This window comes from Brachypodium distachyon, chromosome 5, assembly GCF_000005505.3.
Source record: "Brachypodium distachyon strain Bd21 chromosome 5, Brachypodium_distachyon_v3.0, whole genome shotgun sequence".
In the NCBI taxonomy this organism is placed as follows: domain Eukaryota; kingdom Viridiplantae; phylum Streptophyta; class Magnoliopsida; order Poales; family Poaceae; genus Brachypodium; species Brachypodium distachyon.
This window is the reverse complement of record NC_016135.3, coordinates 873,529-897,317: the sequence shown is the minus strand read 5'-3', so window position 1 is coordinate 897,317 and position 23,789 is coordinate 873,529. Positions and strand designations below refer to the sequence as shown.

At 50.0% G+C, this 23,789-nt stretch overlaps 1 protein-coding gene, 1 long non-coding RNA gene and 1 pseudogene across 2 annotated transcripts; 1 reads left to right on the top strand and 2 right to left on the bottom strand.

The window, feature by feature from the left end:
• Positions 1–13,617: 13,617 nt before the first annotated feature.
• LOC100825369 lies at positions 13,618–15,638 on the bottom strand (annotated as a pseudogene).
• A 1,501-nt stretch (positions 15,639–17,139) lies between these two features.
• Positions 17,140–18,094, bottom strand: LOC112269447. The gene is made up of 2 exons (XR_002961293.1): positions 17,945–18,094; positions 17,140–17,694 (listed from the first exon to the last, which is right to left on the bottom strand). It is a non-coding gene; the product is annotated as an uncharacterized LOC112269447 (long non-coding RNA).
• A 1,724-nt stretch (positions 18,095–19,818) lies between these two features.
• On the top strand, positions 19,819–22,284 carry LOC100839478 (protein ALP1-like). The gene is made up of 6 exons (XM_024455700.1): positions 19,819–19,870; positions 20,444–20,482; positions 20,590–21,090; positions 21,181–21,406; positions 21,489–21,937; positions 22,090–22,284. Exons 3-6 carry the CDS (start codon positions 20,590–20,592, stop codon positions 22,282–22,284), a joined length of 1,371 nt encoding a protein of 456 aa, XP_024311468.1. The 5' UTR covers positions 19,819–19,870; positions 20,444–20,482.
• Positions 22,285–23,789: the final 1,505 nt, after the last annotated feature.

Below are 23,789 nucleotides of genomic sequence, written 5' to 3'. Positions count from 1 at the left end.
ATGTATGCTCTGGTAGATGGGAATCTCTACCGGAGGCGTGCAAATGGAGTAAAACTCCTCTGCGTACCCCAAGACAAAGGGCGCGCACTTCTGGAGGATATACACCAAGGCACATGCTCGCACCATGTGGCCTCCTAGGCTCTGGCCGGCAAGGCTTTTCGGCACGGCTTCTACTGGCCTACAGCACTAGCCGATGCCAAACAACTAGTCAAGACATGCGAGGCGTGCCAATTCCATGCAAAGAAGAGTAATCAACCGGCGCAAGCCCTGCAAGTCATTCCATCCTCCTGGCCGTTCGCGGTCTGGGGGCTGGACATCGTCGGCAAGTTGCCGAGAGCAGTTGGCGGCTATGAGTACTTGCTCGTGGCCATCGACAAGTTCTCCAAGTGGGTGGAAGTGGAATCAGTATGGAAGGTGACCGCTCAGGCGGCCATCAAGTTCTTCAAGGGCATTGTGTGCCGGTTTGGTGTGCCTAACAACATCATCACCGATAATGGCGCACAATTTACGAGCGCCGTGTTCCAAGCCTTCTGCGAGGACATGGGCACCAAGATCCACTTCGCCTCTGTTGGTCACCCGAGGAGCAACGGACAAGCGGAGAGGGCCAACGCAGAGGTGCTGCGGGGACTCAAGAACATTTGACAAGCTCAAAGGCCACGGGAAGCACTGAATTGAAGAACTCCAGCCCGTGCTGTGGTTGATCAGGACCACACCTAGCCGGGCAACGGGTGAAACTCCATTCGCCCTTGTCTACGGGGCAGAAGCTGTGCTGCCCCTCGAGCTCAAGCATGGATCCCCTCGGGGACGCGTGTACGGCAAGCATAGCCAACACGAGCAGAGGGTTGACGATCTTAACTTCATCGAAGAACTTCGATGCCGGGCTGTTGTACGAGCTGCACGCTATCAGCAGGGGCTCCGCCGTTATCACGACAGGCGAGTCCATACCCAAGAGCTCGAGGTCGCAGACCTTGTCCTACGCCGGATTCAAGGAACGAAGGCCAGGAACAAGTTGAATCCGAAATGGGAGGGCCCCTTCCGGGTAGTGCAGGTGACCAGGCCGGGGGCTGTCCGGCTGGAAACCGAAGAAGGCTTGCCGGTGCAAAACAGCTGAAATCTTGAACACTTGCGCAAGTTCTACCCGTGAAGCGGCGGAGCCTGACCCACGGGTGATGCTGCTGCAGCATGCCTCTCGAACTAGTGTAGCCGGGCAACCCCCGATTGTAATCCGCTAGTTTCCATGAATAAAGTTAGGTATTTCCTCTGCATTTTAAGTTGTCTCGTTATTGCATGTTCTTTCTTCTGTCTCCTGCTCTAGGTGCACAGAAGTCTCTCTCCATCCTTGGCTGTGAGCAGGGGGCTGCCGGAGTCATGAAAACAAAAATCCCGTTGCCGGATCACTCCGGCACGAGGTCGTGCCATTGCCGGGTTACCCGCAACGCGCACCACGCAACAGTTACGTCTTCAGAATAAAAGAATGCTCACACCCAAGTTTGGTATCGACCATTCTGTGCCTGGGGGCTAGGAGGCAGGAGGGTTATCTGTGCTGTACATTTTTTCGTAAATTTCGAAAAAAAAAATGCAGCATCTCGGGCTTGGTAAGAATCTGACATGCAGGATAAGGATAGGAATCGGACGCACTGTGATACTCGTGGAGTACTCACGGGCCGTGTCATCTAGCGGGTAGCCATTGGTGCGTGGTGACCGCTTCAAGGCTCTTACCACAGGAGGGTGTCGCCGCGTGTGCCGTGGTAGCTCGGCACGCGTGGCGGCAGGATTCTCCACCGTGCCTATAAAAGGGCATGGTGGCAACGGAGCAACTCAAGGCAAAGCTAAGAAGATGGCGAGCGATGCAGTAGAGAAGTGGTGGTGGTGCATTCCTCTGTGCGCAAGCGCCGAGGGTGTTCCCACCATCGCGTCCCTGCTACATCACTCCTCCGGGCATTTCCAAGGCGAGGGTTGCCACGGAGACACGATGGGGGTGCATGCCATCGGTGCTCAGCACCGATGGGTGCACTGTCACCGTGCCCTTGCCGCATCCCTCCAGCAAGCGTTCCAAGTGCAGAACCAATACGTTCGAGAAAAGAACAGACAACTAAGTGCGTTATCCTAGGCGCCTAGCTTTCTAATCTCGACGCTGGCTTGTTGGTGTGGGTCGGGTCTTGCGTGCGGCTGGAGTATTAGAAGGACGCTTGTGGGGGGAGTGCGCTCCTCATGCGGCTTGCGGGTCCCTCCCGTAGACGCGTGCTTGGGAGGAGGTAACCCGCAAGTGGAGTGGCTCGCCGCTGCTACTTAACCCTAGGTTGGCACTACGGGTCCGTCCCCGGTCCCTAGTCTGGTTAAGTGAGTAGCGTGCGAGTCCCCGGCAACACAAAGCATAACACACGAGGACAGGAAGGTCCACCCCACAAGTCAATTTCAGGAACAAGTACCAAGTAGAACCAGAAAGCAAAATTTCTAAAAGTAACGAATGATTACATGGGCTAATAAAACCATAACTGTTCAACGGCGCCAAGCGCCACTTGCAGGAAACAAAGGTAAAACAAAGGCTAGCAAGGGACTACGACGACTGGTTGCCGGGGTCTTCCGCTGAGGGCTCCGGCTTCCTCTGCATCCGCTCCACCACTTCGTCGATGAACTTGCCCACTGCCTTGGTGTGGGAGGGACCGTCCTCGCTGTCCGACCACGCGTCCAGTAGTGCCTCAAAAGGGAAGTCGGGGTGGTAGTAGTGCACGCGGGGGAGGATCATCTCGGCGATCTCCCTGGCGCACAACGCTATCTCCCCATCGCAAAACTTGGAGATCCACACGTCCAGCGCCCCAAGCTTCCCCACCATGTCGAAGAAGAATGGGATCAGGGTGCTGACGTCTGTGCCGTCCACCTTCGCCGCCTGCAGCTCGAACCTCGGCAGCAGCTCGCGTACGGCCTGGGCGATTTCAAGCAGCTTCTCGGTCCCCTTCCGCCGCTGCTCCGCCAACTTGTCGTGGTTGCTGCGCGAGGACACCACCGCAAGCTTGGCCTTCCGGAGGCATTCCGTCAGCCGCACGATCTCCGCGGCCTTACTCACGTTGTCCTTGCCAGTCCTGACGAGCTCGCCCTGGGCGATGGTCAGCTCGGACTCGAGATGGACGCTCCTTTCTTGGAGGAATTGAGCTCCCCCTCGAGTTCGCGCTCCCGGGTCTGGAACTGCTCCTGCAGCTCCTTCTCTCGCTGTGCCGACGCCGCTGCCGCGTCCTCCGCGGCCTTGGCCTGCTCCTCCAGCTTCACGTGCAACGCCTGGAGTTGGAAGAGTAGCCGCTGACCAGCTCGCTCTACTCGTTGAGACGAGCTTGAGCTGTTGCTAGCACGTCCTCGTGCTCCTTGTTGGCCTTCTCTCGCGCCGCGGCCAGCGAGTCCAATACTTGCTGGGGCTCGGCGCGTTGGGGCTCGGCGCGTTGGGCCTCCAGCTGTCGGTGGAGCTCCGCCTCGGTGACGACTAGTGTTGTGGCCTCGTCCCTGGCCTGCCGGGCCAGCCAGGTCTCCTCCATTAGCTAGGAGAGCTCTTGCCGCTCCCTCTCGACGTCCTGCCGCACTCCACCCAGCTGAAGCTTCGCGAGCTCATGGTGCTCCCTCACCTTTTTGAACGAGGTGACGAACGCCAGTTGCTGCTCCTTGATGGCGTCGAGGAACTGGTGCCCCTGATCGTAGATACTTGGGTACCAGGTGATTGGGTCCCAAGTCGCCCCGGCAAGAATGCCGAGGTCTGGGCAGGAGGTAGTGGCGGACGACGACGAGACCCTCGCTGCCATGGTTTGGCCATGTGGAGCATCGTCCCCTTGCAGGGGAGCCGCCTGCTTCTCCCCTACCATGTCTTCCTCCACACCCGCGCCCGTGGGCTGCGGGTCTGGTGTAGGGGCCGCGCCCTCGGCAGGAGTCGTCTCCTGCTGGGCAGCCGCGGGACCCGCGCCCACGGCCTACGAGGCCGGGACGCGCCGCCGAGCCCCACTCCGGTCGCGGCGGTGGGCGGCACCACCGTCGTGTATGGGGCGGTGGGGCTTGACGCAAGAGCCACCTCCGGCTCGTCCTCCAACTCAACGACCTCGACGTCAGAGGTGAGGTCGATCACCGTACTACCCGCCCCCGTGGTGGGCGCATTGGGACCTGCGACAAGAGCAAAATAAGTTACTTCAAGCCAAGCGGAGGCACCTGGCGACGAGCGCAAAGGAATTATGGATGAGTACCTTGCGGGGTCGCCGCGCTTGCGGGGGGAGATCTGTTCCCCTCTGCCCCGGCTTCTGCTGCCAGGCTACCCCCTGTAGGCTGGGTTTCGCCTGCAAGCCAAAGTGATCGCACGGTTAAGGGTTAACATGCAGAAGGAGTATGTATAGTGGAGTCAAGGGAGGGGTCTGTACCTGCTATGGGCTCCTCCTCATCTGGGACCGGGTCGGCGGCAGGCGTAGTGGCGGTGCCGCTGGTGCTCGTGCCGATCTGACAGGCACTAACGCTGGCCCGGGTGTGCGGCTTCTTGCTTGGCGTGGCGGGTGTAGTGTCGGTTCTACCCCTCTTGCCGGCTCCCACCGGGGCGCCGTCCCTGCAAGGCATCAACAAAGAAGCGAAGAAATCAAGGCAAGCACAAACTTGTAAAGAAAAGGGGGAGAGATATGTCAGCTTACCTTGGGGGGTTGAGCTTGAGCGAGTAGCCCGTGAAGATTCCCCGCTTGGGCGGGACCGCGGACCCTCGTGGCGTTGCCGCCGCCCCAGTTGCCGCGGAAGCCGCAAGGCGCCTGTGGCCGTTGCAGAGGTAGCCGCTGCCGTCGGCGCTGCCGACGCAGCAGGGGCCGCTGCGGCAGCGGACCTGCGGGAGATGAACTCCCGCCGGGTGCTCCTGCCGCCGGAGCTCTTGATCGCCGCACCAACGGCACATCGTCCTCGTCCTCCACTTCCACCTCAGGGAGGGCCGTCTGGGCCCTAGTAACGCTGCCAGCCTCGTCGCCGGAGGACTGGTCTCTGGGCCAGCTGGAATCCGATCCCCCCTCTCTCTCCTCAGCCACTTGCTTCCCACGGGCTGCGGGTGGCGGAGGCTGCGGGGCTGAAACCGGGGGACCGGACATCAGCCCCCACTCGTTGCAGGTTGGGTAGCTGCCGACAATGTCGTGGACGCCCGCGACGCCGGCGTGAAGGGATGGTGCCCCCGGGGGCAGCTCCGTGAATGGGCCATCCTCGCCGGTGATTTCCTTCACCCACCCCCGGTCACCTCCGATGTCATGCCCAAGCTTTGCAGGCGTGCGGTGTCCCCGGGCCCCGTGTACATCCACGTGGGGCGAGACCGCAGCTGCAGTGGCGTGATGCGCCGGCTAATGTAGGTGCGTGCCACGTCCAGATCGGTGAGCCCCGCTATCCACAGGGCCTTGATCTTCTTGACGATGGGAAGGAGCTTTGCGTCCCGGCTGTAGCAGTCCAGCCAGCTGCCGTTATTCGCCGGTAGCTCGGGGGGCGTATGGATAAACTCGTTGGGCTCGTCCACACGAACCCAACACCAGTCCGCGCGCCACTCCTTCTCGATCTTCTTGTCGGTCCGCGCGGTGAACTCTGATTTCATCTTGTCGCGGGCGCGGAACGAGACCCTTGACGACATCACTCCCGTCTGCTCGACGCGCGGGTAGAAGTAATGGCAGAACAACACCACTGACGGCATCATCCCGACAAACCCCTTGCAGAGAAATTGGAAGACGACGAGAAGGAAAAGAGATGTGGGGTGGAGCTGCGCAACTTTGAGCTGGTACGCCGCCATAAGAGCATGGAGAAAAAGGGAGTAGGGAGGCACGAACCCAGCAAGAATGAAGCGGGCGAACACCCGGAAGTCGTTGTCCTGGTGGTCGCTGCCGGCAGGGAAGATGAGCGTCTCGCCTTACTCGTTGAACGAGGTGGCGACGGCGTGCCGAATCTTGTCGACCCCCCATCGCCCAGTACCAAACCTAAAAGGGGGTGCCCAGCATCCCCGGTGTCTAAGCCCGGGCTACTACAGTACTACGGTGTGGTCGAAGAGATCTGGGAGCTTGACTACACTTTCACCACCATCGCCATGTTTCGCATCAGATGGGCCTGCGATGTCAGCCATGAAGATCATAGGTTCACAAAAATGATTCTGCCAAAAGAGGTTCCCCGTCATCAGGTGAACATCAAAAGAATCTCGGCACTGCTTGAACCATGGCAGTTTGCTCCAAATGCAAACAAGTCTTCTTCATAGAAGACCCGATAGCGAAAAATCGCGTAGTCGTGAGGAGAGGTAAAAGGAGTATTGTTGGGGTCGACGGAGTAACTTCACAACAAGACTATGAAGGTTTCCCCGATCCCACGACCAGGCAAGAAGAAGAGGTGGCAAGACGAACGATCTAGACAAGAAAGAAGTCAAAATTACCCACACAAGACGGGGCCTACGCCAGAAGCAGCCACGATGAGGTCCAAACGTATAAGAGGAAAGAGAAGACAACAAAAAAAAAGACAAGATTGTCCAATAGTTCACTATTTGTGTAATTTTGATCAATTATGCTTGTTGATGATTTTCAATGTAATTTGAATTCTAACGAGGTTCGAATTTTAATTTGTTCAAATTTGAAAACAAATACCGTAAATTTGTTCGCAATATTTTTCTACTGTGAATGCATATTTTATTTGCTTGTTTCGATTTCGAAAACAATTAAGAGGTATGGATTTTTTTGTTAAAATCTTATCACATGTTATTTTCATTATAAAGGAGAAAAAAAAGGTTTTCAGCCCGCCCGGGTCAACTGAGCGTTTCGGGTTCGGGCCCAGCCAGGCGAACCCGGGAGCAGCCTACTACCTACTAGGCCAGAGCAGACCAGCGCCTACGGGGCTGTAATCCGAGCCCATAAAGAACAGTACAGGTACCAGGCCCACTTGCCAGGCAAGGAGCACAGGAGACAGGCGAGAGGAATATTTGGAAGCTGATGGGAGAAGGGAGGAAAGCCTTATAAGCTGGTCGAATCGCTTCGTGCGGCAGCCCGCAGAAGGCCACCAGTGGCGGTGATTTCCTGAAATCCGCCACTAAAATGGGTACCAGTGGCGGTGATTACAGGGAAACCCGCCACCAGAAGCGGACACTAGTGGCGGTGATTTCCGTGAAACCCGCCACTAGTGCGTGCTACCAGAAAAGGAGGGAAAAAAAGTTTTTTTAGCCCGCCCGGTCAACTAGGCTGTTTTGGGTTTGGGCCTAGCCAGGCGAGAACCCGGGAGATGCCTACTACCTATTAGGCCAGAAGAACACGGGCCCACAAGGCTACAATCCGAGCCCACCAGTGCACACATAGGGTACCGGGCCCACAGGCCAGGCGAACGGGAGTGGACAAGAGAGCGGCATTTAATTTTATTCGGAATCTGCAATGGGAGGGGGAGGAAGCCATTTATGCTGGTCGAAATGCTTGTAAACTAGCGTGGTGGAACTAAACTCCCACCTCGCCTCGCGCGGCAGCCCGCAGAAGGCCACCAGTGGCGGTGACGTCAGTGGAACCCGCCACTGGTGCCTTAAAGCACCCGTGGCGGTGATTACAGGGAAAACCGCCACCGGAAGTTGGCATCAGTGGCGGTGATTTTACTGAAACCCGCCACCGGTGAATGCTACAGGACTTAGGGATTTCCCAAATCTTGTCCAACTCACCAGTGGCGGTGAGTTGTATGAAACCTGCCACTGGTAATGATTTTAGAATGCACTATTATAATCCTATTATATTCTCTGCGTTCCCAAAAAATATAGCAGCTGTACTTTTGGGTGTATAATAATATTGTTTGTTCCCAATACAAGTTTTAGTCATTAATTCATAGTATTTCATACAAATTTCTGTGATTATGTGTGGCTTTGGTGCTAATTTAATTTCATAAAATTCAATTTTCATCAAAATGAGCTGAAACTTGGCATGGGAACACCTCTCAGTCTAATGAAGCCACATGAAAAAAATCAAGCCCAAAGTTGTTATAATATTACAATTTGGATGTTGGTTTAAAAGGTATCAGAGATATCTACCTACATGATCCCAATATTGTATTCTTATGGGTTTCATTTGGATTTTGACACCAAACATCATATACAGGCATATTGTTGTGTGAGAAGCCTCCATGCCAAATATCAGACCATTCTGAGCAATTTTGTAATTTATAACAATTTTTAACCATAGTAAACACTACAAAAGCATAAATATTTCATTTTCAAGAATGTATTTAGCATTGAAATCTTTAGTGAGACAAGAAATAATTTTTATACACTTGAAAGTACAGGTGCCATAATTTTCAAAGAGACACAGAATATAATAAGAATATAATACTAGAGCCAAAATAATAACCAGTGGCGGTATATACAATATCACCGCCACTGGTGCGTGGAACAGGAATGTGGTGAACCCTAACTCCTGCTCCAATTACCAGTGGCGGGGTTTTCATATGCCCGCCACTGGTGGGTCACCACTGGCGGGTATCCGGAAATCCCTGCCACCGGTGGTCTCGTGTACCAGAAACCCTAGGAGGGGTCACCAATGGCGGGGATTTGCATATACCCGCCACTGGTGACCCATGGGGTATATATTTGACGTGCGGGACTTAGCGAAATTTTGCATTTCCAGTCCCGCGCGTCCTAACCGACCAGCAGCGGCGACCATCTCTCCCGACGCAGGCGCAGCCCTGCCCGAGCTGCCGGCCTCCGTCCTTCCCCTCCCGCCGATAGCCCTTCTCCCTCGCCTCCCCTCCCCTCCCCTCCCTCGCGCCTCCCTCGCCGCCGCCCTAACCCTAACCCTAACCCTAGCCGCCGCCGCCGCCATGTCTTCGAAGGACCCGAGCGGAGGTTCGCAACGGACGACGAGGAGCAGGAAGCCCCTCGCCCCGCAGGCCCCACTGCCTTGCCCCCGGCCGGCCCGCATCACCAGGGGCGCGGCCGGGCTGCCTCGATGCCGCCGCCTCCACCGGCCACCCTGGCCCCGGCTGTCTCCGCCCCAACCCCGTCCACGACCCTGACCCCGGCCCCGGCCTTGAGGACCCTCGCCACCGCGGCCCCGGCCCCGACCCCGGTACGCTATCTCTTTCTCTCTCTCTCTCTCTCCCTTGCTGTTAGGTTAGGGTTAGGGTAGAATTTTTGAATTTCGAAGTTGAATCTTGCTGTTTAGCGTCCAATTAGGGTTTAATCTTGCTATTTATGGTTAGTTGTAGTTAATTAGAGTTTAATCTAGCTATTTAGGGTTTAAGTATTGTTGTTTAGGGTTTAATATTGCTGTTTGGGCTTTAATATTGTTGTTTAGGGTCTAATATTGTTGTTTAGGATTTAAATCTTGTTGTTTAGAGTTTAATATTGTTGTTTATGGTTTCATATTGCCATTTAGGGTTTAAATCTTTATATTGCTGCTCTTGGTGCAAAGGTTGATACATGCATGTGATCCTGACCATCGTGTTGGTTGATATGAGGAATGTGGGCCCGGCCATCGTGCCGGGTCGTTGAGAAGGGTCCGGCCATCGTGCCGAGGGGGTATATGTGGGTGGGAGTTTTTTTTATGCAGGTATAAAATTCGGGTAGACTCATTTGTTGTTTTACAGTAATGGTCACGCCGAAATTTTCTTGTTTTACAGCATAGGTCACGCCGAATTTTTCTGTTTTTTTAAATTACTTTTATAAGTGTTCGATAGGAACCTCAGGCTCGCGTTGAAGAGGTGCCTGAGCAGCCACCGGTTCTGGAGGGAGAAGTCGAAGAAGAAGCGGGGGCATCTTCCTCGAGCTCGAAAATTGCCATGAGCGATGGCTTTGAGCATGGCGAAGAAGGAGCCGAGGAGCAGATGTTCCTTGAAGGAGCCGAGGAGCAGCTGCTCCTTGAAGGAGCAGCTAACGAGGAAGAAGCCCAGGGTGCGACGTCTCAGGCTGCGGAGTTGACTACTCAGTCGAAGTCTAAGCGGGGGGGCGAACAAGGTACCGACGGAGTCGTGGGTCGTCACCAAGCTAAATAAAGAAAGCTACTCGAAGGAACCGGTGGAGGCTGCAGAAAGATTGTCGAACACATGCAACGCCATCGTACGGGTACGTGCTCGGATCTATCAAAGATGGAGCGACGTCCCGAAAGCTGTGAAGCAGGACTATTACGAGGCGGCATGGAAGCGGTTTGTGCCTGCCAATGATGAGATCAAGAGACAGTTGGAGTGGCGGATGCACCAAGTCATGAGGAAGGGCCAGAGCACGTGGCAATATAACTGCAGGAAGCTCATCGGCAAAGACTGGAAGACAGTGGTTAACAAGCACTGGAAGAGGATCTCGGAGGAGGACTGGGAGAGGTTCAAGGTGTGGGTTGGGTCAGATGAATTCAAGGCCAGCCAAAAAATGGTACAAGGAGCTTCGTGAGAAAAGGCCCTTCGACCACCGCCTCGGCAGTCGTGGATGCCCCAGAGAGGAGAAGGTGTGGGCGAAGGAGGACGCTGCATTGGACCAAGCCGGTATACAGCCGAGGGTCCCAACTTTGCTTCGTGGTGAGCGCTCCAGCAAATGGCTGCGATCGTCCATGACCGCAAATCAGTGGGCGGGCCTGGAGCCTATGTGAGAGAAGCAAGAGGCTGCACTCGTAAGCCCTCGTCCTAACATATTGTTTTATCGGTTGGGCTTCTTATACTCACATATAAGATTAAAACCGAGCATGTTGTTTTTTTGTATACAGGATGCAATGGCAAAGTGGGAGTCGGATGGCTCCCACTCGTCTATCAACCAACAGTGGGATGATACCATCAGCTACGCTCTGCAACGAAATGAGCACGGGGACCATATGCGAGGTGTCTGTTTCGGGCCCTTTCGCAGGCAGATGGCGAAAGAGCAAGGTTCCCGCAAACGCAGAAGGGCGTCCAGCAAAGAACAGAGCTCAGAGGAATTAGATGAGAAGATCCGGGAGTTGGCGAGGGAGGAGTTCAGGAAGCTCATGCGGCATGCAAGGGACCAGCGTGACGTCGACAACTTCATTGATCACGACGTTTTCCCGCCGGCGCCCATCCAACCAACCCCGCCCACACCGGATCCGTCCCCGCTACCCAATAAGAGCACCTCATGCTCCGGCACCGAGTGCCAGCTTAACCCGCTTGGGCCACCCGTCGAGAACCTCACGGTAAGTGTTCCCACGCTACGAAAAATAGTGAGATACCACTATCATGCTCCAATCTATTAATGATGTTGCCATGTTTGTCATGCGCAGAAGGGCGTCAAATGCCGGCTACACATGCCGACGGTAGGGAATCCTCTGGGCGCACGTGGGTTGCTGATGCCGCGTACCGCCGTGGTGCACCACGTGACCCTGCGAGATGACATGGTCAGGGTGCAGGTGGACTCCGTGCTCAAGGGCTTTGAGGACAAACCGGTCCCTTATTCTTTGCACGAAGAGGCGACGACCCTAAGGGATTGCGTCAACTCCTACCTCATCTGGCCTAGGAGGTTGGTGGTCCTCGCTACGGAACCTTCTCCGTCTCCATCTCCGTCGCCCCGCCTCGGTCCGTCTCCACCCGCCCGGCGCCTGACGTCGCCGTTGCCGCTTGGCGCCTCACCCGGTCCTTTGGACTACGAGCCCGCGGAACGAGACTTCTCACCTGCGGCGGAGCGCAGCGACGACAATGCAGGCCAAAATCCTCCGTCGCCGCCCAAACCCGAAGCCCGCCATCCGCACCAAGACCCGTCTCTCGGAGAGCCGCAGCACAATCGGCCCCGTTGGAGCCCCATCCAAGTGCCCCATCTGGGATGCAGGTCCCCCATAAACCGGATAGTTCTGATTTCCTGAGACGCAGGAAAAACAAGAGGGGGACAGGCGACAAGGCAAGCAAGGGCTCCTCCAAGGAGGGGAAAGAGTCGTCTTCTACGGGAAGACAACCAAAGACCGCGCCGCAGATAGAAGGGCTTTGGGAAGAGCGACCAGACATTCTGAAGATGCCCACCCACCCCCATGTTGGAGATAGATTGCCTGATGGATCTTATTTCGTGGACAGGTGATTCTCCCAATTTTTGTTGTTCCACCCCGGACAACCGATGGTGTCCCAAGATGACCTGTATCGCCTGCCACGGGAGATGCAAGAGCTCCATGAAAAATACATGAATGTGGCATCATCATGCGCAGACCTAACAAATCTGGAAATTAGGGTTCTAGTGCCAAAGCATTATGGCTTCTTCGACTCCAATACGGGGGAAATCCAGAGGGAAACGACGTTACCTTTGGCTTTGACTTCCTGACTTGTTTCACCTCTTCAACCGCAAGTGCCTCGACAACGCCATATTAAGACTGTGATGTGTACACTATACGAGGTGGCCTATAGGGTGAAGCAATATGGGATGGCTGTCGCCGACCCCCTTCTCTTCAACGCCACTTTGCTTGGTCCAGACCCATTGTTGGCCGAAAGTAGAAGATTGGCGATTGAATACCTCACTCAATTCATGTTGAAGCACCAAGACCGTCGTTTTGTATTGATATTGTACCATCTACAGTAAGCTGTTTCCAATTTGCGTGAATACAAACTACTTTTTTCGTCGGAAGACTTGCTTGTTATATTATTTGGCTAATACAATGTGCGTCCTTTTGTGAAACAGCGGCCATTGGGTGACAATTGTCATCTGCCTCTATATGGGAGGGGTCACATATTTTGATCCACCGCGACGCAAGGGGAATGAACCACAACGCGACTTTGAGCCGATCAAATATGTCATCGACGCAGCCTATCGCGACGCGGTAAAATGGTACGCGATGCCTAACTTCAGCCGCAATCGTGACGCTCCCCTCAGGCACACTTTCAACTTCCCCTGCGAGCAACAGCCTGAAGGATCCGTCTACTGTGGTTACTACTTCGCGCACACTATTCAGCAGATGATCAACGACTTCCAGCCGAAGGGGAAGAAGACCTTCGAAGAAGTGAGGAATTGGTTTCTGGCCAACGCCGAGTTAGGGCACAACTCAGAAATTCTCGTGTACGAGATCCAGAAGGACATCGGTGAAATCCTCAACAAGGAGGTTCTCAAATCGAGCGGGGATTACTACGGTGGCGGGATTGTCGCCAAAAGTGGCTAAATTGTGTGGAACACTTCTATTTGTGGCTCATTCTTTCAAACACTTTGTATACATGCATGTGACTTGAATGTTTAACTCGTGTGTAACTTTGTAATATATCTGCTGCTATTATGTTTCTTTGGTGATGTATACTGTGCTGCTGTATTCCTGCTATGTGCTGTATTCCTGCTATTTCTATGCTACAGGAATATTTATTTTTATAAATAATTCATTTAGTTATTTTCGGAAAAAAACTGTACCAGTGGCGGTTATACACCATCGCCACTGGAAAAGGTTCCAGTGGCAGTGGCAAAAGACTGCCACTAGAAATGTTCAGTGGCGGGTAATTCGCCCGCCACTGATGTACTCCACACACTTTTCGGGTGGTGCCGGAGGAATTTACAGTGGTGGGTATTTTACCTGCCATTGGTGATCTAAGTGTAGCAGTGCCGGGTATTTACCCGTCACCGGTGCTAAAACCTCCAGTGACGCAGAGTTTGTGGCGGGCGTGATCACCGCCACTAACCCAATTTTTTGACCGCCACTGGAGGGGTTTTCTGGAGCAGTGCATAATCATAATTAAGTACACACATTTTTTATAACGATAAATACATATATTTTTAATATGATAAGCACACATATTACATTACATTACATTAGCATCGATCATCGTCGGTGCCTTGTACACACATTCATGCAGTGTCATAAGACGACTTCTGCCCATGATATCTAGCACACATATTAGTTGCAGATGCATACAGCGTATAAAATTGAAGCATGCACGTATTAAACTGATCTATCCTATTGGCTCATACATATAGATGCGCGGCCAAGCGTGGTTGAGCGTGTAAAACCAGGGGTTGAGCTAGGGCAAGGCTAGCATTGCCTTCCTGAAGACTGACACTCTTAACGCCAAGAGGCTTGGTCCAAGTGAATCCCTGCAGCATCCTTGCCAACAGCATCATTGTGACAGAGCTACCAAGTGAAATCCCAGGACAACCCCTTCTCCCACTACTAAATGAAATGAAACGTAGGCCTGGGTCAGTGAGAAGTACATTAGCGGTGTTCAAATGTCTCTCGGGCTGAAAATCGAGTGGTTTGACCCAAATCTTTGGGTTTCGACCAAGTCCTAGTCGACTTAAAATGACGTGGCTATCCTTGGGGATGGTGTAGCCAGCGATGGTAGTGTTCGCCATGGCAACATGGGGTACATTAAAAGGATGGTAAGGGTGTAAGCGGAAGACCTCCCGGATGCATGATTTGAGATAGTTTAGCTGAGAAATGTCAGACTCCTGGACCAGTCTGTCTTTACCGACGATGGTGTCGAGTTCATCGATTGCCTTTTGCATGACCTCCGGCCTCTGCATCATCTCAGCGAGTGCCCATTCAACAGCATTCGATGGGTTATCGATTGTGGCATACATCATTTCCTACAATAAAATTGATCGATGTAGAAAATCAGTTTCGTGTCAGATTGACATAATAAATGTTAAATACCAGTACTGCGTGATGTGATATATTGTACTAACCGCTGTTTGTGCTCTAATCTCTTGTACGGACAGCAATGGTTGCCCCTCTGTATCTTCAAGATAAACCAGGACGTCCAGAAAGTCTCTAGCTTCTTTCTTTTCAGTCTTTCCCTTTTGAAGAGTAGAGGACCTTTCACGGATCCTTTCCTCTATGATGGGATCATGCAGCCGGTTGAGTATTCCCATGATATCCTGGGAAATCATCTCATGGCCCTCCAGGTCGAGGCCTATCAATGCAGGGAAGTAGTCTGACACACAGAAGCTGTAGACATGGTTGACGAGCCTGAAGAGATTGTCAACATGTGCCACCTCATCATGTCCAGGCCCGCTAGTTGACGAGGCTGGTAGCTCGCTGAAGTATCTCTTACCGAACACAAGCCTTCTTATCATGTTACCACAGAAATGTCGGGCAAGATGGCGAACGTCCACAGTGTTGTTTGGACGTGCCACGTTGTTATGTACCTTACAAGGTGGTCATACTCCTCCTTCCGGACGTGGTGCATTTTTTGCTCCATGGACGGGGCGAGGATCTCAGAGGTGAGCACACGCCTCATCTTCTTCCACTGCTCTCCGTGCGGTGTCAAGATGGAGCCTTGTACCCGAAGCTGAATGAGCCCGAGGCAAATGTGGAAGGACGGGAGGCGAAAACCTCGTCGTTCTTTCGCAGTACCTCGGAGGCTATCTCCGGGCATGCCACAGCGATGACATGAGTCGCTCCGAGACGGAGGCACAGGATGTCCGTGTCCATCTCCTTGAGCAGGCGATGGATCCACCGGAATACCGTCGGCTTGTTTTGAAGAATTTGATGCATGTTACCGATTATGGGCAGTGTGGCAGGTCCCGGGGGGAGCCCGCTGCGTCGCTCCGATTGCTGCTGGGACAATGCACCTCTCTTTTTCTTAATGAGATAAAACACCAGCAAGGTGGCCACGATAACCAAAGCAAGAGTCATGTTGCACTCCTTTCCAAAGGAAGAGAAAACACACCAGTAAGCTACTGATGGTATGAAGTAGGATAGATAGGAAGTTGTGGAATATAGCTAGGTAGGGAGCTAGTAATGAAGAGGTTTCTAAGATTTGTGCTTGAAGACACTCTGGGTGCATCTAACTCGTTTCTGAGGGTATTTATAGGACAGGAGCGAGCTAGCTAGGCTGCAATTGGTCATAGTCCCAATCAAATCTGATGGCCTCCTATCAATAAACGACGTGGCAACATCATTTGAATTATTGGACATGCAGTTCGACTTAAGATGTATATATGTGGCTAGCTAAAATAAATTTAGGAGGTGAGTTCTTCTAGTGCCCTATGTAAAAACGGACCACCCGAGACTCAACTCATCACGGATTAATTCGATGATCACTGAAGGATTAATTAATATGCACTACAACAAATTGACCTATCACTGAAGGAATTACAGTGCTATATATGCTGATGCTCATCTCAGATGGATGCTCAGAACTGTCCATGATCGGAACCATCTCTACCGGCGGGGTTTCTGAAGGATTTATTTTTTCCCTGTCGGTGATAGCTAGGCATCACTGATAGATTTTTCTTTGCACCCATCAGTAATAGTTAGACGTCATAGACTGTCTTATCATTGAGGTTATACCAGTAGTATATATGCTGCCGCTCATCTCAGAGAGATGATCAGAACTGTCCATGATCGGAATCAACACCACGGATACATCACTGGAGGATTTATTTTTTCTCCTATCAGTGAGAACTACACATCACTGACAGATTTTTCACTGCACCCATCAGTAATAGCTAGACATCGATCACATACTCCTCAAAATACACATCATAGATAGTCTTTTTGCACACATGTCAGTGATAGATAGGACATCACGGGCTACACCCGTCAATGATAGATATGACATCACAAATGATCGAGCTGTTTTTTACACCCTGTAACCGGTAATACATGAAAGGGAAGGAGGGGGAGATGGTGGTAGACCTGATAACGGATCAATTTATTTTTGTGTTTGCCCCATATGGTGATATGGAGACGGCACAGATGTTAGCTAGAGGTGAGGACATGCCTCATCTTTTTCCTGTGTGCGTCTTCATGCGGTACACGGTGGAGCCCTTGTAGCCGAAGCTGAATGACATTAATCGCTCCATAAGGAGGCATATGATTTTTACGTTCACATCACTGAGGAGGCGAACAGTGCTCGATTATATTAAAATCTACAATACTACTACTCTACGAACATACAAAAATGTTGAAATTCTTGTCAATAAAATGGTCAGACCTAAAAATTAAGTCAAAAGTTTGTATATGCTCTCCTTTAGGGAATGGAATAGGACCACATCAGAATCCATCTCAGTTTTCATTGATCTCTCCTCCACTTACTTTCCACTACATCAAAGTTCATATATATACTTTTGTGCAATTTTAGCAAATTGTTCCAATGTGAGGAAGACATGATATAGCTTAGGAACGGCCATTTTGTCCCAGAAACTAATTGAAGCATCCATGTAATGTAAGTCACCGTCGGCAGTTCGTCTTAATAGATTCGAAGGCCTATATAAATCGGTTTTGCTATTGATAAGTCGCATGTGTTTTAATTAAAAATCAATCAACATGTTAGTCATCGGATTTTGATCCAACGACAGCAAATGAGAGATGAGAGAGTGTGGATGACTCTCAGATCTTAATCCAATGGTTCTGAAATATCGATTGATATTTAAGCCTCATTTCTTAAAAAACAAGCGACTATATATAAATTTATACTGTTGGTAAAACTAAGAGGAGCAAAACAGAGCAGTAGTACGATGGAGGGCAAAATCGGAAGCCCAAATTAAAATCATGCAGGCCCATCTTCCAAAGCGAGGGGTCACTGGTTGCTCGATTCAGGGAACGACTCGTCGCTCGTCCGGTCGTCCTCTCACTCTGCTCTCCAATCGCGGGAAAGGAGCGGCCATGGCATCGTGGGGAGAGCGTCCTGGGAGAAGGGCGGAGGTGGCGGCTCCGGCTTGATGCATTGGAGCCGGGCAGTAGTTGCAGGAAATGGCGGTGAAGGAAGGGGCAGCCGGGCGTTGAAGGATGGAGTTGGAGAAGCAGCGCGGAGGACAACGAAGGGGGCGACGAATGGAGTTGCGATCGATCTGTTCTTGTCGATGGGTACTTTTTGGGCCTACAATGTTTGAAGGAAAAAAAGGTTGCAAGTTAAAATTCTAAACCACTACCCATGCTAATCCGTTGTTAGATTAATTTTACTACTCTTAGTTCCTTCTTCATGTTCCGCTCAAAAAAAGAAACTTGCTTTTTCCTGTAGTATCAAAAGGTAGGATTAAAAACCTCATCCGTAACACATGATTATTGTCGCTATTTTAATAAAATTTGAATCTAAAATAGCGATAAAAATTATGAGATGGATGGAGTACCTCTCATTTAATTTGTATGCAGGGTAGATCACAAGAAGTAAAAAATAAAACTGGGCCTAATTCAGCACACAAAGAAAATGATTTAGGAAAATAATTAAGTACGTGTGATCGAGACAACGTCTTAATCCGGATGACAAAAGGTCTTAATAGGCATGCAGCTAGGTTGCTAGGCATCGTACCTGCCATTTATAGGTAGACTAGACAGCTTGTTAACGCCGTACTAATCGCCGTTGTCAGTGAGCTCTGCGTGGAGCCGGATTCGTTCTCTTCCACATATATTCGTCTATCTTTTCCGTCAAAAAAAGAAGAAGTACACTGGGCATGATGCATCATTTGCTCGTGTTTTTTCAGCCTCACTCTTTCATGAAACAAGTCTTCGTTTTGCCCACAACCACGAACAGAGATTACGCACGATTAATTCGATGATACAAAACGACAACTCGTACGCATGCACCATAAGGACACATGTAATAATCAGGTACGTATGTATACTCCTTGAACTATCGGAACTACATATCGGAACAGAGGTAATAGCTATTACTCTGCATATTCTTACTACTACACGTAGCATCCCTAGGTTTTTCTCAAAATACTGAACATCTAGATTTCCAAAATCTAATTTTTTTCTTGAGAAAAGTATACTTTTGTCCGTCGACTTGTCAAAAATTACGCAAATGGTCTCTCAGCTTTTTTTGATAAAACTTTTGTCCCCCAATTATTGAAACTGAACACCAATGGTCCCTTAAACCCATCTGAAGTGGTTTCAGTGCAATTGTTGCATGGTTCTTCCCTGACTTGCCACGTGGGTATGCCATGCTTGCGTTTGGTTGACTATCTTGCACTACACCACGACCCTTGATAACTGGACCTGAACCCTGGACATCTTTCTGAAGGTGTTGACGGGACTGTAGCATTTCCAGATTTTCTCATGCTAGCATGGGTCTACTTAATTCTTATCTTGGTTTTCGAGACGAAAAAAATGAACTTGGACCAGTGATAAAAAAAAATCTAATGCCAATGTGGCAAATTGGTGCAAAAAATCATGCCATGTTGGCACCAAAACCGCTTTAGACAGGTTGAGTACCACTCGTGTCCGGTTTCGACAGTTGGGGAACGAAAGCGAAAAAGGATGAGGGACCACTTGCATACTTTTTTCTAATTTCTATAGTTAATCACACTTATTTTTCACAAGGCACATAGTTTTAAGAGAAAAGTAGATTTTTTTGTCCCTCAATTGGCAGCGAAGTATAGAAGTAGTCCATGATTCAAAATGGTATACATTTGGTCCATCAATCAGTAAAAACGGATATTTTTTGTCTCTCTCGTGGATTCGAACTGTTTTGACTCCACGTGGCAGGGTTTTCCTCGGGTCTTTTCCACATCAGATGCATGGCATCCAGTGTACCCCCAAATTGGTCAATGGACTCAAGATAGTATACGTTTGGTCCTCGAGTGTCAATAGTAATAAAGGTATTGAGGTTTGTCCTCCTAAGGGGCAGTAAAGTCAGGTTCCCATTGCTTGCATCAGCAAGGCGGCTACATAATTTTGGGTTTTGGTGTCTCGGGATTCAACTCTTTCTCAACGTGGGCGGCAACAAAGTCATGGCTGAGTCTGATAGGGTGCGTTTGGTTGTCTGCCTAAGGGTGGATGGGACAGGGATATCCACATTTTTCCTGGATGGCATTCATTTGGTTTGGTGGATGGCATGGATATGGACAACCAGCTAGGAAGCATATTCCTCTCAGATGCTGGCTGAGCAAATCCCAGAAATTTGGCCGGACGAGGCGAGCCAGGCGCGGGCGAGCGCGCGGCTGAAGCGTTTTCCCCCTCTTTTCACCTCCTCCCCCGACCTCTCGCGACTCCACTCCACTCTCTCTCTCTGGCGAGTTGGCGGCGACGACGGTGGAGGCAGGAGGCGCTCTCAGGTGATCTCCCTCCCCGTCTCGCTCAAATCCGGCCAACCCTCTCCTTCTCTCCCTCTCCCTCTGCTTCTCTCTCAAATCCGGCCGCCACCCCATCACCTTCTCCCTCTCCTTCCGGCCGTCCCCATCTCCTTCCGACCGTCCCCCTCTCCCTCTTCCTCCGCCGGCCGCCCCATCTCCCTCCGCCGGCCGCCCCATCTCCCTCTCCCTCTTCCTCCGCCGGCCGCCCCATCTCCCTCTCCCTCTTCCTCCCCCGGCCGTCCCCATCTCCCTCTCCATCTCCCTCCCCCGGCCGCCCCATCTCCCTCCGCCGGCCGTCCCCATCTCCCTCTCCATCTCCCTCCCCCGGCCGCCCCATCTCCCTCCCCCGGCCGTGCCCATCTCCCTCTGCCTCTCTTCTCGCTCGGTAGCTGCAGCCCGACCCCATCTCCCTCTCCCGGCCCACCACCATCTCCATCCCCCCGTGCCTACCTCTCTCTCCCTCTACCTCTCTTCTGATTTCCCTCTCCCGATTAGCTCTCTCTTTTGTTCCGTGGTTTTATTTTTGTCAATCTCACTCTATGTATCTTCATGCAGGACACAAAGGAAGAGGACTTGTGACTTTGCAAAGGTGAGGTATGTGGTATTGATACATCTATCTTTATATTTGCATGGTAGAATGCTTGTGGTGTTTACTGATTTGGATGTGAAGTTGAGATTATTTTGTGAACCTTGAATTGTAGATGGATAACAGGACAAAGATGTTGATTTATGCGGCTGCATCATATATGCTTATCTCGATGCTGGCTGTGGTTGTTGAGTCTAGGAAAAGGAAAAGGAGAGAACATATTACATATGGGCCAATGTTTGATAGGGATAGGATGAGAATAGAGTATCTAGACAATAAGATATGGAAGAATGACACGACATGTATAAACATGCTTAGGCTTAGAAGAGAACCTTTCTTCCGATTTTGTAAACTTTTGAGGGATCGTCAATTGCTTCAAGACACAATTCACATGTGTGTCGAACAGCAAGTAGCCATGTTTTTGAACACCGTTGGGCACAACCTTAGGAATAGGTTAGTTGCCACTAATTTTGATAGGTCCGGTGAAACTGTTAGCCGTTATTTCAACCTAGTTCTTCTTGCCATTGGTGAACTACGAAATGAACTTATTAGGAAGCCTTCGATGGAGACACCAACGAAAATACAAGGAAATTACAGGTGGGATCCATACTTTCAGGTATGAGAATGAGTGGCAATTGTATTAAAAAAATGTAGACATGAAACTGTAAGGGTTCTAATGAATTTTGGCTTTTATTTTATCAAATAGGATTGTGTTGGAGCTATCGATGGTACACATATTCGAGCTTCTATTACTAAGGCTATGGAGCCAGCCTTTTATGGTAGAAAGTCCCATGCTAGTCAAAATGTAATGGCCGCTGTCGATTTTGATCTACGCTTCACATATGTGCTGGCTGGTTGGGAGGGGACAGCCCATGATGCTCTAGTTTTAAGAGATGCTTTAGAACGCCCAAATGGATTACGTGTCCCACAAGGTAATAAATCAATTATGTAGCTTCATTTCTTAGTATAATTAATTCAAATGTACCAAAGTAACCAACTTGTCCCTCATGTTAGGAAAATATTACCTAGTTGATGCTGGGTATGGAGCCAAGCTGGGATTTTTGCCTCCTTTTCGTGATGTGAGATACCATTTGAATGAGTGGGGGAACAATCCTGTGCAAAATGAGAAGGAGTTGTTCAACTTTAGGCATTCTTCTCTTCGAGTGACCGTAGAGCGCGCATTTGGGTCACTCAAGAGGAGATTCAAAATACTCGATGATGCCACTCCATTCTTTCGCTTCCCAACTCAAGTGGACATTGTTGTAGCCTGCTGCATTATTCATAATTGGGTACTAGGTGATGAGATTGATGAATATATCATACCCGAAGATGAATGGCCACCTAATATTAATTATGCTTCATCTTCAAGTGGCCTAGCTCAAGAGGATGCTTATATGGTTAATTTTAGGCAGGGAATAGCCGATCAAATGTGGCAAGCCCGAGAGAACTACATTGCCAATAATGTGTAATTGTTCATTGTGAACCTATTTGTATTGTGAACCTATTTGTATTTGTGAACCCAATGTACAATGGTACTATTGTTATGTTATTTGTTGGAGTTTATGGACTGAATTGAGTTTGCAAGTGTATGTGTTTGACCTGCCTAACTTTGTAGGAAATGGATGTTGAAGGATTCAAAGGGGATGGTCAAGTGTGCTGGACACCTCCAATGTCTTCATTCATGCTTAATCACTTATTTAATTTGGTGGCTGGTGGTGTGAGAACATCTCATGGTTTCAAGACCGTGCACCTCAATGCTTGTGCTAAAGCTTTGAATGATCATTTCAAGACCACTGTGACTGGAGCTTAGGTGTATAATCACAATAGGACAAGGAAGAAGAAGTGGCAGCGAATAGCAAAACTCAAGAAACTGAGTGCTGCATTGTGGGATGAAGACAAGTGTATGATTGTTCTTGATCATGAGCATTACACGAGTCATATTAAGGTATATACATGCTGGAATTACTTTGCTATTGTCCAACTAGTTGCTGGAATCAGTTTTGAATGTTACAAACTTGCTGGAATTTACTTTGCTATTGTCCAAATAGTTGCTGGAATCAGTTTTAAATGTCACAAACTTGCTAGAATTACATTGCTATTGTCCAACTAGTTGCTGGAATCAGTTTTGAATGTCACAAACTTACTGGAATTTACTTTGCTATTGTCCAAATAGTTGTTGGAATCAGTTTTAAATGTCACAAATTTGCTGGAATTACATTGCTATTGTCCAAATAGTTGCTGGAATCAGTTTTAAATGCCACAAACTTGCTGCAATTAATATGCTATTGTCTACTAGGATCACAAAGGAGATGAGCCGTACCTAAACAAAACTCTTGAGCATTATAATGAGATGGTTACAATCTATGGCAATGGTATGGCTACTGGAGATTATGCAAAGGGCTCAAGTGAACCACTAGCCACTGATTTCGTGGATGTTGAAGATGATGAACCTGCCAATGTTAATGCTACACCACCTCCTAATGAAGAAGTTACTCATTCATACAATGTTGGTGAGTCATCTGTCTCTAGGCCCTCAACAAGGACAAAGGCAACACAATATGAGGAACAAGGCTTAGGACCAACACTTGTAGCTGTGGGCGAAAGGCTAGCTGTGGCCATAGAGAAGAATGTTAGCAACGACAACACCCTCGAGGGTCTTTGGGATAACATGAAGACACTTCCAACATTTGGTAGGGATTTTCTTGCTCATTACTATGCCTATTTGGTTGAAAATCCACGAATTGCTAGGGCATTCCACACCTTGGATCATGATGAGTAGATGGTTTGCGTTGCTAGGTATGTTATAAATAACACTCCTTCTCACCCCGAGGCTAACCCTCATGAATGAAGGCATATGTATCGGTTGCATGCCATATTTTGTTGTTGATCCAAAACAATGAACTTGGGGTATTATGACTTATGCTTTTGTTGTGAACCAATGTATGTATGACTTAAAACTTGTTGGTATGTAATGATGATGGTGGTATCTTGTTGGTATGTAATGTTCCCGGTGATACCTTATATATGTTTGTGCGTGTGCTTGATGGTATCTTGCCGAAAATATCTTGTGTGTACAAAGTTAGTATTGTTGAATCCAAGTTAGTATTTTATAACTTATTCATATCTAGTGTGTTCATATCTTGTTCATATCCACAACCTCATATCCACCCTATCCACTCAACCAAATGGAAACTGGACTCGTCCTATCCATATCTCATCCATCTCACCAAACAAGAACCTGGCTCATCCAACTTAGACAACCAAGCACTAAAACTGGATATCCCTAGCCAGCCCATCCATGGCTATCCCTATCCA